Source organism: Cervus elaphus, chromosome 23 (genome assembly GCF_910594005.1).
Source record: "Cervus elaphus chromosome 23, mCerEla1.1, whole genome shotgun sequence".
In the NCBI taxonomy this organism is placed as follows: Eukaryota; Metazoa; Chordata; class Mammalia; order Artiodactyla; family Cervidae; genus Cervus; species Cervus elaphus.
In genome coordinates, this window is record NC_057837.1 from 39639004 (window position 1) to 39657034 (window position 18031).

Genomic DNA, 18031 nt, shown 5'->3' on the forward strand with positions numbered 1-18031 from the left:
TGGGGCGACTTTTGACCTCTCTTCCGCGCCGTGACGGCGTCAACGTCGTTTCTGTGGTAACCGGGTTGCGCGTCCTCTTCTGAGCCCGGGACTCTCTGGGAGTTGCAGGTGAGGTGAGAAGTGCTGGCTGTCCGCCGAGAGGCGGGCAGAATCCGGGGCTTCAGGGGCGCATCCTCAGGTCGCCTCTGGGATTGGGATGACCGTGCGAGGACGGGTGGATCCGTGAAGCCGCGGTATCCCGCAAGGGGACAGGAACCCGGCTCCCGTGCGGATACTCGAGGGCGGGGGTGGGGTAGAAAACTACCATTCCTGGCATGCCTAGCGGCAAGCTGCTGAACTCCTCGGCCGCCCTGAGCTGGGGTGCATTCTGGGCTTTGTATTCCAGAATAGTCAACTGCCCCTTGGTTTCTGGACAGTTGTGACCAAATAATTCTATGGCTTATAACTGAAAGAAACTGAGGGAATTTTAAAGCCAGATAACAGAAAAAAGTGAAAATAAATCATCAGAGTACTAGCAAATAATCCAGCCTTATAATATCAGATAAACAATATATCAATCTTAAATAATATCAGATAAACAGATATTTTAAATTTTCTGTCATTGTATCTTAATGTCAATTTTCTTAGCGCCAGTGCGCTTATCTATTATTGTTATTGAGTCGCGAATTCAGGTCCGACTCTTTGAGACCTCATGGACTGTAGCACACCAGGCTTCTCTATCCTCCACTATCTCCTGTAATTTGCTCAAATTTATGTCCGTTGAGTCAGTGATTCCATCTAACCATCTCACCCTCTGCCACCCCCTTTTCCTTTTGCCTTCAATCTTTCCCAGCATCAGGTCTTTTCCAATGACTTGGCTCTTTGCATGTAGTGGCCAAAGTACTGGAGCTTCAGCTTCAGTCCCTCCAATGAACATTCAGGGTTGATTTCCTTTAGGATTGACTGGTTTGATTTCCATGCAGTCCAAAGGACTCTCAAGAGGCTTGTCCAGCACCACAAGTCGAAAACATAAATTCTCCAGTGCTCTTCCTTCCTTATGGTCCAGCTCTCAAATCTGTGCATGTCTATGGAGAAAACCATAGCTTTGACCATACAGACATTTGTTGGCAAAGTGATATCTCTGCTTTTTAATATACTGTCTAGGTTTGTCACAGCTTTCCTTTCAAGGAGCAAGACACTTTTAATTTCATGGCTGCAGTCATCATCCTGTAGTGATTTTGGAGCCCGAGGAAAAAAAAATCTGTCACTGCTTCCACGTTTTCCCCTTCTATTTGTCACAAAGTGATGGGACTGGATGCCATGTTTTTTTAATGTTGAGATTCAAGCCAGCTTTTTCACTCTCCTCTTTCATCCTCACCAAGAGGCTCTTTAGTTCCTCTTCACTTTCTGCCATTCAGTCCAGTTCAGTTGCTCAGTTGTGTCCAACTCTTTGCGACCCCATGAACCACAGCACGCCAGGCCTCCCTGTCCATCACCAACTCCCGGAGTCCACCCAAACCCCTGTCCATCGAGTCAGTGATGCCACCCAACCATCTCATCCTCTGTCATCCCCTTCTCCTCCTGCCCTCAATCTTTCCCAGCATCAGGGTCTTTTCCCATGAGTCAGCTCTTTGCATCAGGTGGCCAAAGTATTGGAGTTTCAGCTTCAACATCAGTCCTTCCAATGAACACCTAGGACTGATCTCCTTTAGGATGGACTGGTTGGATCTCCTTGCAGCCCATGGGACTCTCAAGAGTCTTCTCCAACACCACAGTTCAAAAGCATCAGTTCTTCGGCTCTCAGCTTTCTTTATAGTCCAACTCTCACATCCACACATGACCACTGGAAAAACCATAGCGTTGACTAGATGGACCTTTGTCAGCTAAGAAATGTCTCTGCTTTTTAATATGCTGTCTAGGTTGCTCATAACTTTCCTTCCAAGGAGTAAGCGTCTTTTAATGTCATGGCTGCAGTCACCATCTGCAGTGATTTTGGAGCCCCAAAAAATAAAGTCAGCCACTGTTTCCGCTGTTTGCCCATCTGTTTGCCATGAAGTGATGGGACCGGATGCCATGATCTTAGTTTTCTGAATGTTGAGCTTTAAGCCAACTTTTTCACTCTCCTCCTTCACTTTCATCAAGAGGCTCTTTAGTTGACCATGGTGGCTGATGAGGACCCTGAATCAGTAAACAATTCCTTTCAATGTTCTTCAGTCCTATTGTTTGAATATTTTTAAAGCAGCTTTGTGGAAAACAAAAAATATCATTGCAGTTACTTCTAGCCAGGCCAGTTCTCAGATACTTCATTTTCCTGGAGAGATATGTGTCAGCTAGTTTTGGGGAACAGTTGTCATAGCCTACGCCCAGGGGAGATGTATCCCACCAACCATGCTCACCCTGACCACAGGAAGACTGAAGGAATGCCCCATTTTTGTAAATACGTAGCTAGATTGGCTCATCATCTCAGGTTAACAGTGGGCTGTTTTTCTCTCTTTTGGGGACAGGATCAAAAATGTCAGTACTCACTTCTCCGAGAGGAAAAGTGGAAGTGGTACACTGCCGAAGAACAGAGTCACAGGATATTTACTGTATCAAAAACCTCATTAGAAAATTTACCCAGAAGCTCTTTGGAAATCTTAATATCATCTATCTTCTGTAAGTATGTTGCCAAGGGGCTCCGCTCCTTTGTCCTCACAGGGCTTATGGCAAGGAAACAGACAGCAGGAAAGTCTGCCCTACTGAGCAGAAGGTGTCTGGGAACAGCCATCACTAAGTCCCATAACAAACATAAAAATTGGAAAGATTTCTCACAGCTTTTGGATTCAGGCAAACTTGAGTTCAAATCTTGACTGCCTCACCTACCAGTAGAGTCATTTGAAGGCAAGTTAATAACATTAGCTACCGGTATTGAGAATTTATTCTCTGTGCTTTGCAAAGACTCCATGGTTTGCCAACACCGTCTTGTTTAATTCTGAGGTAGCCACTGTCATGCCTGTTTTTACAGATGAGAAAGTGGAGGCCCGCCCAAGGTCCAGCAGTTAGTAGGTGACAAAGCCTGAATGTGCTCTCAGCCACTTTTGTTGATCTGTTCTTCTAAACTTCGAATTAGGCATAGTTTTTTTTTTTTTAGAAAAGATCTTTTTTCTCCCTGTTTTGTTTTGTTTTTGGACACTAGAATATGAATATAGGGCTTCCCTGGTGGCTCAGATGATAAAGAATCCACTTGCAATGCAGGAGACCTGGGTTCAATCCCGGGGCTGAGAAGGAAATGGCTACCCACTCCAGTGTTCTTGCCTGGAAAATCAATGGACAGAGGAGCCTGGTGGGGTACAGTTCAATGGGTCGCAAAGAGTCGACACGACTGAGCGACTAACACATAGAAATATCCTATAATCGACTCCTCATTATTTTTATTGAGCATGTTAAGAGATAGCTCAGTATTTTGGATCTCATAAAGCTTCAGATTAAATGCAATCGAAATGTTTAAACTAGGCCAGCCTAAGACATTAAAATTTACAGTTTCTGATCACCACACTGATGAATGTAATGTACATTTGGCATAGTTTTGTTGGAGGTCAGTAGGGCAATATATATAAAAGCTTTAAAAATATGTATACCAATGAAATTATTTCTCTTTTTTGGCATTATGATGGATTAAACACCTTAATGATGTCCTTTGGATGGAAACATGTTGATATGCACACACACACACACACACACACACACATACACACAAAGTAAGGACTATGCTGAGAAAGTTGTCAGAATGAAATCAGAAACTTCAAGACAACAGCAGGAACCCATGCCACTTTCTCCTTGAGGATTTTTTGCTACATTCTAGAAACTCACACTTCTGTTTTGACAGGTTTGCAAGGAACAGAATTTAAATACTCCCTACACTTAAGGAGGGAAGTATTAGATTTCTTTGTATAAAATTATATTGTTTGTAGGGATGAAGGAGACATAAACCCACTGCATAAAAGTAAGGAAACTTGGCCATTTCAACCTCAGCATGAATAAAAGCGTTGAGGGGAGGAATAAAGCTCCCCTGCAAAAGCTTCAAAACCTCCTAAATAATGGATGCATTTTCAGACAACTAAAACTAAGTTAATTTACCCATAGACTGAATAAAGTAAAGGCAGTGGAAAATTTGATTAAAAGTGGTTATAGGTTAGTATTGTATATAGGAGACTGCTGAAATAAATGCAGATCAGGTCTGAAAGGGTGGAGCTTCAGCTTAGACTTCAAATAATACTCACAGATAAGGTTCCAAGAAACATAAACTCGCAGTTAAAAATAACAACACACACACACAAAAATCACAAAACAAATACACAAGGAGACAGTCACCATTAGTGAGAATCAGAGACAAAAACTATACAGAAGAACCAGACTCAAAGACTTCAGATATTAAGTCACAGAATATAAAATAAGTATACTATGTCTAAAGTGAAAAGGTATGTTTTAAAAGACCATAAAAAGAAAAATGAGTATTGAAAAAGTCTCATAGACCATCTAGAAAGAAATAGAGTTAAAATTAAAAGCTCAGAGGATGAATTAAGCATCATAATAGACACAGGTGAAGACAGAAGTAGTGAACTGGAGGATCAATAAAAATAGATTACCTGGAATTCAGTGCAAAGAGACAGAGACAAAACATAAAAATGGGATACTTAACAATTAGGTATGATCAGACTTCTAGAAGAACATAATAGAAAGTGGAAGAGTCTATATTTGAAGAGATAATGGCTGAGAACTTTCCAGAATTGTTGAAAAGCACACATTTTTACAGAAAACTCCATGAATTCCAAATGGGAAAAGTGCACAGAGAATTCTACAACTAACTACATCATAGTGAAACAGCAAAACACCAAAGCTAAAGAGAAGACCTGGAAAATACCTGTAGAGAAAAAAGAAGTTGCCTGCAAACAACTAAAAATTAGTCTAATGATAATTCTTACTAGCAACAATGGTACCCAGAAGACAGTGAAATGTTGGAGAGCAAATAACATCAAACTAGAATTTATACCTAGTGAAACAATGTTTCAGTACTTATGGGAAAAAATGAATGATTTTTTTAGATAAACATTTCAATACTTATGGGAAAAAAATGAATGAATTTTTTAGATAAATAAAAACTAGTTTATCAGTTACTTTACTGGTAGACTCTGAATTAAGGAAATTCCTCAGAACATACTCTAAGCAGAAGGAAGAATATCTCGGCTGGAAAAACCCCAGATAAAAGAAGGAAAGTAAAGAAAAATATGTATAAATATGAAAAAGAATCTAGCTTGTATGAAACAGTAACAATGACTAATCTAATATAGATACTAACTATAAATGGTGTTATAAAATATAAATAATGAGTTAGATAAAATACAGGACAAAAATAGCTGATAAATTGGGGGTCGTGTGATTAAATTGAAAGTAGCTTTAAGGATTTGTTGAGGAGGAGGGTTTGGTAGCTAGTATTCAGAGGTGTTCCCCCTCCCTCCCACCATCCACACACCCTCCATCAAGTCCTTTTCAAGTCTCTTCTTGTCCTGAGTCAGGGCTGGCCCTGTGTATAGAAATCAGCAACAGGGATGCTCTATGACTTCAAGTCTAGACCATAAGAAGTCTGCAGCTCCCACTGCTCTCTGAAATGCTCCCTCTTGGAACCCAGATGCCACACTGTTAAAGGCTCAAGTCACAGGGCTACACGCAGGTTGTCTCACCTGACAGCCTTGGCTGAGCTCTTAGCCAATAACCAGCACCAACTGCTAACAGTGTGAGTGGAACCATTCTAGACATTGGATATTCAGCGGACTCCAGCTATCTGCACCACTTGACTGCCATCATCTGAGAGACCTCCACCAAAAACTGCTCAATCAAAACCAGCTAGCCCAGAACCATGAGAAATGATAAAAAAATCGTTGTTTGGAGCCTAGGGGTGGTTTGGTACATGTCAGTTGATAACTGGAACAGAGGGTAAAGACTTTGTTAGAAATGTGTGTTAACTTGGGGTAGTATAATCATTAAAGGATAGGCATAGAAATTATACCTGCTGATCTATAGAGGGGAAAATTGAACAGGAAACTAATAAGAAACCAGAATCTAAAAGAAGGTGAGAAAAGAGGAAGAAAAAAGAAACAGAAAGCATAGAACACATTAAAATCACAAATAATAGGACGATTGAAAAAAATTCTGTATATCGGTAATCAAAATAAGTGTATCTGAACAAAATTCTTCAGTTAAAATGTAAAGGTGAGTGGATTGGCTGAAAACAGAACAAAACAAATAGCAGTCATGTTTTACATATGAGGCATACCTAAGGTATAAAAAGTCACAGAAGGATTTAAAGTTGAAGTATTGGGGAGAAAAGGGACATGGAGCCCTGTTTCACTCTTGCTCCTTAACGAGGCAGAAAATGGGACCCCTTTTTCACCAAGATTTTCACCAAATACAGTTAAGTAAAACCAGTACTGGCTGAACTTAAATTCCTTAAACCTATTGAGTAAATGGAGCACTGCTCTAATGGAAAGAACTCTGATTTCTATTGCTGGTAACATCTTTGAACTTTAATATGTTTTGGTGAAATATATACATGTGCACACGTGTGTGTATATATATTTTTTAAGGGCTCCTTTGGCTTGGATTTGGCTTATTACAAAGGATAATTTTAAACCAGCTTTAAAGGCACATGCCTTCTCCCTCTACCTTTTCCCTCCTCTCCCACTTTCACTCCCATCATGATTTTTATCTGTCCTATAGAGGACCTATTTGCTAAACAGTAATAAGTGGAAATTGTATATAATAATGATTTGCTGCCAAAGTTACTTTTTGCAGTCAGGCTCTTTGGAAACTGCAGTGCATTTTCCCACTGAAATAAAGTTATTGGTGGCTGGCTTCCTAGGCCACCCCAGAAAAGCCTATCTAATCTATACTGTCTGTGTGATATAGCACTGTGCTAATTGTGCTGCAGAACACCACCACCACCCTAGGTTCCCATGGATAAGTGCATTTCAACTTCTAATTGGGATTCCAGGAACACCTTTCCTTTCCTTCGCTGAAGGGATGGTGGCTGCCCGGTCCCAGGTCTTGCCCACTTCCTCCTCTACCATCTTCATCACCACCATCACTGATGCTCACTGATCAAGGTCAAGGTCAATGGTCCTGTGCCCTTGACCATTCTCATCCGGGTTAGAGTGAGGACTCTCAGTGTGAAGTCATAGGTCATGGCTCTGGGAGCCCGGATCAGGGGAGCCCAGAGGACAGGACCTGGAGGGAGACCTGCAAGAGTAGAATAAGGGGCAGGGACCTCAGTGAATTAGATGGAAGAAGCTTGGGGGGGAGCTGCCTCTCCTGCTAACGAACGTCCTCTGTGGATCCCATATTCTCAATACCTGAGGACAACCAGCTGCAGAGCTTGGGCCAAGAGCTTGGGCCGTGTTGGGAGTCCCCTGTGGCTAAGTGCTGTGACTTCCTGTGAGACAGGATGGTGGCTGGAGGTACTGAGATTGGTGTCCAAGCACAGTGTCTCCCTAAGGTGCCCACAGCTCTGGTGGTACCAGATCTGATTCAAGTGATTTTGACTCTAATCATGTAGAGCAGTTTTTGTGTTAAATGTCATATCTTCATTTTTATAGTTAGCTTCTACTTATAGGAAGGGATACTGGTTTTCCTTTTATGATAGTAATGTAAAACTTGTTATTGAAATAGACTCATTGCAGCCAAAAGTGAACTGGCTTAAAGAAAATAATGAAGTGTAGGAAGTGCATGTGTGTGAGAGACTCACAGGGGTCAGTTGGCCATCCTAAACGTGTGTTTTGGCCAGCACGATGAAGCTGGCAACATGAAGAGCATGCAGAAGTCTGCATTCAATGTTTCCCCCGCCTGTCTCCAAGGGAGGATACTGGGCATCTTATATCATAGACATAGCACCTTTCTCAGGAAGCGTAACTTTCTGTAGAGATGTGGTTGATAGTGCCAGGTGTCCTGAAAGATGTTCCACAGATGCTGCCTCATCGCTGCCACTTCTCTGAAAGGTGGTCACACCTGACACAGTGGGTGCTGAACTCCGGGAACCCAAGGTAGGAGAAAATGACATCTCTTCCTCTCACGGTTGGTATCTTCTTCACGTGTGCAATTCAAACCATTTCCACAGGGAGAAAGCAAACCTTGCCATCACCCTCCACAATGACCAAGAGGAGATCATGGCCCAGGCCACCTTCCTGGATTACCCCAACTGGAATATCGCCACGCAGGATGATTGGGTGTCCGTGTTCCGGGAGCTGGACAGTGACATACCATGCACAGTGAGTGACCACACGTGTCATTTGTGAGAGCAGCCTGAATTTCTGAGGAAAGTCCTGTGTTTGCATGTGGATCGCCTCAGTTTTCAGACTGAGCGATTCAAAGGTCATGACAGAAAGTATGTGACATCATGACAGACATAAACGTAGGTGGTGGAGGGGGAAGGGGAGTCTGGGAGCAAGAGGCCTCTGAGGAGGACCTGGGGGAGGAAGGAATTAGCGGAGCAGCAGAACTCTGCTTCCCACTTCTCCATGCTCTGTGCCCACGTCTCTGACCTGCCTGGTGGGCACCTACCATTTACACCATCTACTCCTGAAATATTGGCAATAGAGTCTCAGGTTCAAGTCATGCTCTATAATTTTTAAAGTGCCCTTGTGGGCTCCGGCTCATTTGACGTCTTTCAGTTGCAGACACAGGACACCCTGTGGACCCACAGGAGCCCCGTCGGCGGGTCCCAGGGAAGTGGGGCTTTGGGAGGGGTGCCCAGCCTGAGCTGACCCTGCCTCGGCTGCCAGAGCCAGGCCCGTGTCAGGCCCCAGCTGCTGGGGAGTGTCAGAAGCTGCGACCATGGAGTTCAAGAGTGAGTCCCCGGAACCCTGGGGAACGGCAGTCGCATGCACGGGTGGATTGGAGCACACCCGCAAACACGCCCAGCCAGCACATTGGCTACCCAGCATCTGTCCGTCCAGATGCAGCCTCCCCCTCATCCCATGTGGTCCCCTCTGCCCACCACCCTGTGCTCTCCTGGTCCCCATTGTCAGGAAAGTGATCTCAAACTTGGAAATAGGCCAAAAAGATCTGCTCGGTCAGGGCTTGTACCTTTGATTGATTTTCTATTGACTGAGCTATTTTCCAGTTCTGCAGGAGCAGTGATTAGCTTGTAGATTTGGGTTCATTTGAGATGTAAGTCACTTCTGTCTGGTGGAAGAGATAACCTCAAAGGTCACCATTTCTGACCCTGCGGGACAGGAACTCTTTGTATCTAGCCAGGCAATCTTCTAACAATTTCCTCATTAAACTGTCTGAAGACAGCTTCTCAAGTGCAATGAATCATTTTTTTGGTTGTTGTTGTTTTGTTTTTAATCATCTTGCTGGTTGCTTTCTGAATTGATGCATTGAATCAATCTCTGATACTTGCACTTTGTCTTTGCATTAGGGTCGTGATTTTACTGTCTCAAAAATTATAAATTAACACGATTCTTCATAAATTCTTTCCCCTTCTATTCCTCTTCTTGTTCTTTTAAGATTGTTTTCTTTTTCAACTACTTCCTTCGATAGTGTCAGAGCTGAGTTTTCCTGTATGGTATGCCAGCCATGTGCAGCTACTGGGAACCTAAATGTGGCTAGTTTGAATTGAGATGAACTATGTGTATAAACAGTATATTAAAAAGCAGAGACATTACTTTGCCAACGAAGGTTCATCTAGTCAAAGCTATGGTTTTTCCAGTAGTCATGTATGGATGTGAGTTGGACTCTAAAGAAAGCTGAGCACCGAAGAATTGATGCTTTTGAACTGTGGTGTTGGACAAGACTCTTGAGAGTCCCTTGGACAGCAAAGAGGTCCAACTAGTCCATCCTAAAGGAAATCAGTCCTGAATATTCATTGGAAGGACTGATGCTGAAGCTAAAACTCCAGTACTTTGGCCACCTGATTCAAAGAATCCAGAAAAGACCCTGATGCTTGGGAAGACTGAAGGCAGGAGGAGAAGGGGACGACAGAGGATGAGATGGTTGGGTGGCATCACCGACTTGATGGACATGAGTTTGAGCAAACTCTGGGAGATGGTGATGGACAGGGAGGCCTGGCATGCTGCAGTCCATGGGGTCTCAAAGAGTCGGACATGACTGAGCCACTGAACTGAACTGAACTGATGCGTATAAAACATACTCTGGACATCAAACACTCAGTAGGAAAAAAAAAGAGTGTAAAATATCTTGTTGAGAAGTTTTATACTGACTGACTGCTTCTTAAAAGGGTAATAATTTGAATATATTAGATTGAATAAAATATAATAAAATTAGTTTAACCTGTTTACGCCTTTTTAAAAAGTGTATCTAATAGAAAATTGAAAATTAGTTATGTACCTAGCATTTGTGGCTTGAATTATCTTCCTATTGTTTAGCATAGGTGTAGACCATTATGGCTTAATGTATTACCTACCCCGGGGTATCTGCAACTGAAATAATGGTTTTTATCTTAAAGCTGAGGAATAAATATTGAACTGTAATATTCTTGATGGAAGAAAGAATTTGGGAAATCACCAGCCAAGTGATAAGCCATGTACCGTAAGCCAAGTCCTGCTCAGAATATAAAAGATGCCGTGGGGTTAGGCGAGTCTGTGCACAGGAAGTGCTCACACTGTGACGTTACCTTGTCACTCACTGTCCCTGGTGGTATCTGGATTCTGGAGTTTGCGTTGTTTACCTTTGGGGAATTTTCAAGCTCATGAACTAAACTCATGATTATTCTCTCACTGTTGTACGCCTGATAAGCTCCTTCTGAGTGTTCTGAGGGCATGTGCCACCCAACAGGAGGGGAGACCAAGGCACAGACATGCCAGTGGTTACCCAAGGCCACCTATGAAATTGCTCAGGAAACAGACACAGAAGTGCTGCTGTGTCTGGACTGAGGTACAGGCACTGCCTTCCCCTCACCACTCAGCCACCTCCCATTTGCATCATCTCGAGAATTTGAGGGTTTGCCAGTAAGCACAGGGGCACAGAGTTGAGCAGACCAGCGTGGGGATGCACAGAACAGCTGAGAAGTCTTCAGGACAACTGTGCTGTACCGGAGAAATGGATGCCGCATTGTAAATCAACTGTGTGCTCAGTGGCTCAGTCGCGTCTGACTCTTTGTGACCCCATGGACTGTAACCCACCAGGCTCCTCTGTCCATGGGATTTTCCAAGCAAGAATACTGGAGTGGGTTTCCATTTCTTCCTCCAGGGGATCTTCCCAACCCATGGGTCGAACCTTAGTCTCCTGCGTCCCCTGCATTGCTGTTGGATTCTTTACCACTGAACCATCAGGGATGCCCCCAAATCAACAATATACTTTGATAGAATTTTTTTCAAAAGCTATGGGGCAGAGCTCTTTAAAAACCCGAAAATCTTACCCTGAGAGTCACAGTAGAATCTTTGCTGCTTTGTTTTCCCCCTCGGGTTCTCTGGATCCTGAGAGTAGGGTTAGATTCTGACTCTGGGAATGTGGAACAAAACAAGCCATCAGATTCATAACTGGGGCATCTGCCTCCCACCCTGCAAATTCGGGAGAGACTCTTTCCCTCGGGTGTCACTTGAACAGAGCAGCAGCTGCTGACCCAGGAGTCCCAGGATTGTCTTTCATTAGGCAGCAGCCTCCCAGGACAAGACCATGGAGTTCACAGTCGGTTTCACTCCCCTGTAGGTGTGCCCCTGCCTTGTGGCTGGAAGTGAGGCGAGAGGAAGGGCCGGACGGAGGCTGTCCATTTCCTTGAATAAGTCCAAGCTAAATGGCAACCCACTCCAGTACCCTTGCCTGGAAAATCCCGTGAACAGAGGAGCCTGGTAGGCTACAGTCCATGGGGTTGCAAAGAGTCAGACACTGACTAAGGGACTTCACAGGATGAAGGAAATTGGCTTGAACCCTGCCTGGGTGTTTTTAGACACAAAGTTTCATCATTTTAGATACAAAGTTTCCTCATTTTAGACACAAAGTTTCATCCACCAGTTCCAGGCAGCTCTGGGCTGTGCCCACCTCCAGACCTTCCCCCGACCCCACCCCTCCCCTTGCTCTGACTCAGCCTCTAACCTGTCCTGTTTCCTTCTGCAGCCTCTGAACACACTGTTCATGCACCTCTTTGTGGCCGTGGACGAGTATTCTGTCGGCTGTTGCAAAGAGATTATTCGGTGAGTGGCCACGGCATCACAGACGGTGACGTGTAGTGCTGGTAGCAGCATCGCAGACAAGACTTGCCCCTGTCTCTATCATGTCTTTAAGTATCTGGATAGTTCAGAGATATTTTTTTGAACTAAAGTTTAGGTTGCTTTTTTTTTTTTTAAACTTTTTATTTTGTGTTGGGAGTATAGCCAATAAACAATGTTGTGACAGGCTTGCCATACACATACATGATAGATAGTTTAAAAATATTTTTAAAGGTCCTAATTCTTTGAGGTGTTGTTTGCTTTCCGGCTCTAGTAGAGCATTTTCTCTGAACAGCAGTGTAATTTCTGAAAGAAAACAATCCTTTAAATGGATGCCTTTAACTGCCACCACTGGAGGCAAACAGGTCGGACCGTCCTTTGGGAAAATATGGATTTGGGGGAAGAAAGGAAAGAAAAAGGTCACAGGCTTGGATGTTTGTAAAAATAGTTTCCCCCAATCTTATCCTGAGACATGTTATTAACAGGACAACTGGCAGAACATCGTGAGTAACAGGTCATGGGGAAACATGACCTGCTGAGTTCCCGAGGTGGATCCCTGACATTTGGGGGTGGTGGCCTCTGTAATGTCACACCAGAACCTCCAGACGCCAGGGCAAAAGTTAATCTAAGCAGAAATCTGGTGCACTGCATGGACATGGTGCCTTGATTCTTGCCACCTCCATGGAACAGATACAAAAGGAGGCCTTTTGGAATCCAGAGAAAAGCAGAGAAGAGAAAGGAATTGTAGGCTCCCTTTGCCGGTGGGGAGCAGAGCGCCCGGGTGCATTTATGAATGTCTCATTTTTGTAGTGAAGGCGTGTGTCTCACTCAGGTGCTGATCTCAGAGACACAGCCGTCAGTGGTCCTGAAGAGAGATCTTACTTCATTCCCTGCCCAGGAACTGAACCTGGGTAGCCTGGATGAAAACCAGGAATCCTAGCCACCAGACCCAGAGGGTCTGGAGGCTAAGAAGCAAAGTGACCCTGGCTCTTTCCCCATTCGAAAGCAAGAATGTTTCAAGGAGGCAAAAGCTGTAAAAATAGGTACAAAGTTTATTACTGAAGAGGGCAGCTTCACATGTAGGGGAGCACACAGATAAACAGTTTATTGAAGGCAGGAACAAGGCGGGGCATACCTGGAGAGGGGTCCTGAATGAGGAAAGCAGTGAAGAGGTGCTTTAAAGCACTTGTAATGGGCAGTCCTTCCAGATCTTTGTTTACAATTGGCCAATTACCTTGTTTCTTTCCTCACTCCTGACTGGTCCTAGGACCCTCCCCAAGATGCATGTGCAGCTTTTTTCTAAAGTAGATCCCACTGTAGAGGCCTGGGGTGCATGTTCCCTTTTTGACCCCCTTTTAGAAGGCTTCCTGCACGTGTGGGAACAGGGAAGTCTTCCTTGACCTCAGGAGTGGTCATCTTCTCTCTTTAGCAGAGCTCAGCTTCTGCCACTAGCTTTGTCCTTGGAGTTCTGGGTGGGGACACAGCTTGAATTTTACTCCCTTTGACAGACACCAGCTGTCTGGCCCTGAGGCCCATCTATCTCCTACCTCAGTGGCTCATGAGGTCACTTTACTGACACCCCAACCTTCTCTTACCCTCACCAGGACCGTGTTCAAGGCGGTGCCGGACCTGCACTTCGTGTTCCTCATCGTGCCATCCTGCATGAGCCTCGGTAAGGCCTCCTCCACCACGTCCTAGCTCCAGGAGCTGAGACAGGAATTTTCTGCTTAAAATGGGGCATCGAGAATGGGACATAAAAATGGTCTCCAGGTCCTTGAGACGTAACATGCCCATCTGATTGTAACAATTAAAACACATGTTACATACGTTAGGGAATCTAGAAAAATGATACTGAAGACCTTATTTACAGGGCAGCAATGGAGAAACAGACATAGAGAATCGACTTATGGATGTGGGGAGAGGGGAGGAGAGGGTGAGATGTATGGAAAGAGTGAAATGGAAACTTACATTACCATATGTGAAATAGACAGCCAAGGGGAATTTGCTGTGTGGCTCAGGAAACTCAAACAGGGGCTCTGCGTCAACCTAGAGGGGTGGGATGGGGAGGGAGACGGGAGGGAGGTTCAAAAGGGAGGGGATATATGTATACCTATGGCTGATTCAGGTTGAGGTTTGGCAGAAAACAACAGAATTCTGTAAAGCAATTATTCTTCAATTAAAAAAACAAAACAAACAACACATGTTAGAGTGAAAGCTTCATTTTTCTCGAAGCCCTAAAGTTACTTCTTGGTAAATCCAGGCCTCATTTCTTTGTCTCTGGGATTTAGGCTCCACTCTCATAACCGTGTTCAGCCAAGTGGGGTGTGTCCCGAGCCTGACGAATGATGAGGACTTTGCCGTGCATGTGTGTCACAGGCAAAACCACTACCCTCAGCTGCACATCCGCAAAGCCAGGTAAGACGGGCGCCAGGCCTCCTGTTTCCGAAGCACTTACCCTGACAGTTACCTCGCATGCGTGCGAGCTCAGTAGCTTCAGTCATGTCTGACTCTTTGCGACCTCATGGACTGTAACCCGCCAGACTCCACTGTCCATGGCATTCTCCAGGCAAGAATATTGGAGTGGGTCGCCGTGCCCTCCTCCAGGGGATCTTCCCGACCCAGCAACTGAACCCGCATCTCTTATGTCTCCTGAATTGGCAGGCGAGTTCTTTACCACTAGTGCCAGCTGGGAAGCCCAACAGTTACCTTACAGAGAGTTTAAAAATCGCCAGTTCTTACTGTGAGTGATTATAGCTTGAATGAAATTACTTTAGAATACCCAGGAACTTTCATTCGTTTGGAGGTGATTAGAGTTCCCCTTGATGACATAATAGGATTGCATGTTTGAGAGTCATTTGGTGCCATGTGGTCAGTGAAGCTGTGCATTTGCTACTTAAAAGTTTCTAAAGACAGATCCCATATTTGACTTTTTGTTTTGATGTGGAACTTTTTTAAAGTTTTTATTGAATTTGTTGCAGTATTGCTTCTGCTTTATGTTTTGGTCTTTTGGCCAGGAGACATGTGGGATCTTAGCTCCCCGCCCAGGGATCAAACCCACACCCCTACATTGGAAGGCCAAGTCCCATCCACAGGACTGCTAGGGAAATATGGAACCACCATATTTGTTGGTTTTGCTTGTTTGTTGCATTTTTCCATGTGCTTTGTTTGTTTCTGGTGTTGCCCAACTGTATATGGGATCTTAGTTCTCCAGAAAGAAACTGAAAGTGAAGTTGCTCGGTCATGTCCGACTCTTTGCGGCCCCATGGACTGTACCTGCCAGGCTCCTCCATCCATGGGATTTTCCAGGCAAGATTACTGGAGTGGGTTGCCATTCCCTTCTCCAGGGGATCTTCCCAACCCAGGGATCGAACCTGGGTCTCCTGCATTGCAGGCAGACTCTTTACCGTCTGAGCCACAAGGGGGCTTCAGGGATCAAACCCTCACCCCCCTGCATTGGAAGCATGAAGTGCTAACCACTGAACTCCCAGGGAAGTTCATGGGTTTTTTTTGGGGGGGGGGGGGTTGGCCACACCATGTAGCTTGCAGGCTCTCCATTCCCCAGCCAGGAATTGAGTCCATGCCCCTTGCAGTGGAAGGATGGAGTCCTAACTACTATACTGCTAGAGAATTCCCATCATTGCCATATTGGATAAGTACTCGGTTTCTTTAGAAAGTATAAAATCTCAATTTTTAAAAAGCAAGAGTCTCTTAGACTACAAGGAGATCAAACCAGTCAATCCTAAAGAAAATCATCGCTGAACATTCAGGGAGAGCCTACTATTTACCAGGCATGTAGTATTATGAATTTGTAATAATGACATCAGGTGGATGTAAATCTTGATTTTGGTTTTACTCCTCTCCAGATGAGTTAACTTAAACAAGGAACTGGGCCTCTGCAAGCCATGGTTTCATGTCTGTCAGTGGATGTGAAGATACTTTATGCCACGTGGGACTGTTGTAGTGATGGGATGAGCTGACAGAAATCAGGCATTCGGCACCCTGCCGGTCACACGTAGGTGCTCAAGAAAATTGAACATTATTACTACCATTGTTAGAGTTAAGTGGGGGAGACAGATCCACTTACAAGCTGTAATGCTTCGTAGCCTGGAGGAGGGAAGGACAGAGAGGGATCAAGATAGCTTCATACCACCCCCAGGCTCTCCGAAATCTAAATATCCACCACACTGCAGTCCCTCTGTGCAATGGATACTACGCAGCAACGAAATGGAATAAACTATAGATATACACAATAGCGGGCTTCCCAGGTGGGTCAATGGGTAAAGAATCCACCTTCAATGCAGGAGACACAGGTGATGTAGGTTTGATCCCTGGGTTGGGAAGATCCTCTGGAGGAGGGCATGGCAACCCACTCCAGTATTCTTGCCTGGAGAATTCCATAGACAGAGGGGCCTGGAGGGGTACAGTCCTTGGGGTCACAAAGAGTCAGACAGGGCTAAAGTGACTGAGCACATACGCAGACACAATAGCATGAACCGGGCTCAGAAAGTTTATGCTGAATGAAAGAAGACAGACATGGAAACAAAGACTGCTGTTTGTATGATGTAGAAAATGGCAGAAGCCAGATCAACAGATGCCTCTGGCAGAGGCAAGAGTATGGTGGAGGGACAGGATAGGGAGACCATGCTCTGTGGATTGATGAGGGTGCATGCAGCTGTCAGAAGTCATCAACTTTGAATACCTGTGCATTTTACACTATGTTACTGTACCTCAGTGGGGGAAATGTAAATGAAAAAGAGGCTTCACAGAGAAGGTAGCCTCTGACTCTAGTCAGGGGGGATGAGCAGAGTTCAGCCAGATGGGCACGATGGGCAAAGGCATGAAGGCAAGAGAGCATCAGGCAGGTGGGCAGGTATGACGAAGCACGCGACCATGATGAGCAGACTTCAACTCGGAGCCAGCAGGGAGCACTGAAGAAAGACATGGTGTGGACTGTATGTCAAAGAATAACGGGTCTTCCTGTGGTCAGTGGCTCGCAGGGGAGGGGCACAGGACAGTCTGGCCAAGAGTGGTGCTGGCTAGAATTCAGGCAGTGACCAGTCAGAGGTCCAGCTCACGGAATGGACCAAGGCAGGTGCATAGGTGCAAAGAAATGATTGAGAGGGAGGGTGCAGTTTGGTTGCCAATTGTATAGAGGAGTTGAAGAATGAGAACAAGTTGACGGTGATGCGGGATTTTCAAGGTTAGTGGGGGCTGGTATATTCTTGCCATCTCTTCTTAATATCTTCTGCTTCTGTTAGATCCATACCATTTATGTCCTTTATTGTGCCCATCTTTGCATGAAATGTTCCCTTGATATCTCTAATTTTCTTGAAGAGACCTCTAGTCTTTCCCATTCTACTGTTTTCCTCTATTTCTTTGCTCTGATCACCGAGGAAGGCTTTCTTATCTCTCCTTGATATTCTTTGGAACGCTGCATTCAAATGGGTATATCCTTCCTTTTCTCCTTTGCCTTTCACTTCTCTTCTTTTCACGGCTATTTGTAAGGCCTCCTCAGACAGCCATTTTGCTTTTTTGCATTTCTTTTTCTTGGGGATGGTCTTGATCCCTACCTCCTGTACAATGTCATGAACCTACTTCCATAGTTCTTCAGGAACTCTATCAGATCTAACTCCTTGAATCGATCTATTTGTCACTTCCACTGTATAATCCTAAGGGATTTGATTTAGGTCATACCTGAATGTTCTAGTGATTTTCCCTACTTTCGTCAATTTAAGTCAGAGTTTGGCAATGAGGAGTTCATGATCTGAGGCACAGCCAGCTCCCTGTCTTGTTTTTGCTGACTGTATTGAGCTTCTCCATCTTTGGCTGCAAAGAATATAATCAATCTGATTTTG

At 44.6% G+C, this 18031-nt stretch overlaps 1 protein-coding gene across 1 annotated transcript in view; it reads left to right on the forward strand.

Annotated features, from left to right (window-relative positions):
- CFAP61 (cilia and flagella associated protein 61) overlaps positions 1–18031 on the forward strand; it is a 242944-nt gene continuing 224913 nt past the window's right edge. The window contains exons 1-6 of the mRNA XM_043882897.1: positions 1–108; positions 2484–2634; positions 8126–8276; positions 12085–12161; positions 13781–13848; positions 14465–14591. Coding sequence (XP_043738832.1) covers positions 2492–2634; positions 8126–8276; positions 12085–12161; positions 13781–13848; positions 14465–14591 — 566 coding nt within the window. The 5' untranslated portion in view covers positions 1–108; positions 2484–2491. The remainder of the gene's footprint in view (positions 109–2483; positions 2635–8125; positions 8277–12084; positions 12162–13780; positions 13849–14464; positions 14592–18031) is intronic.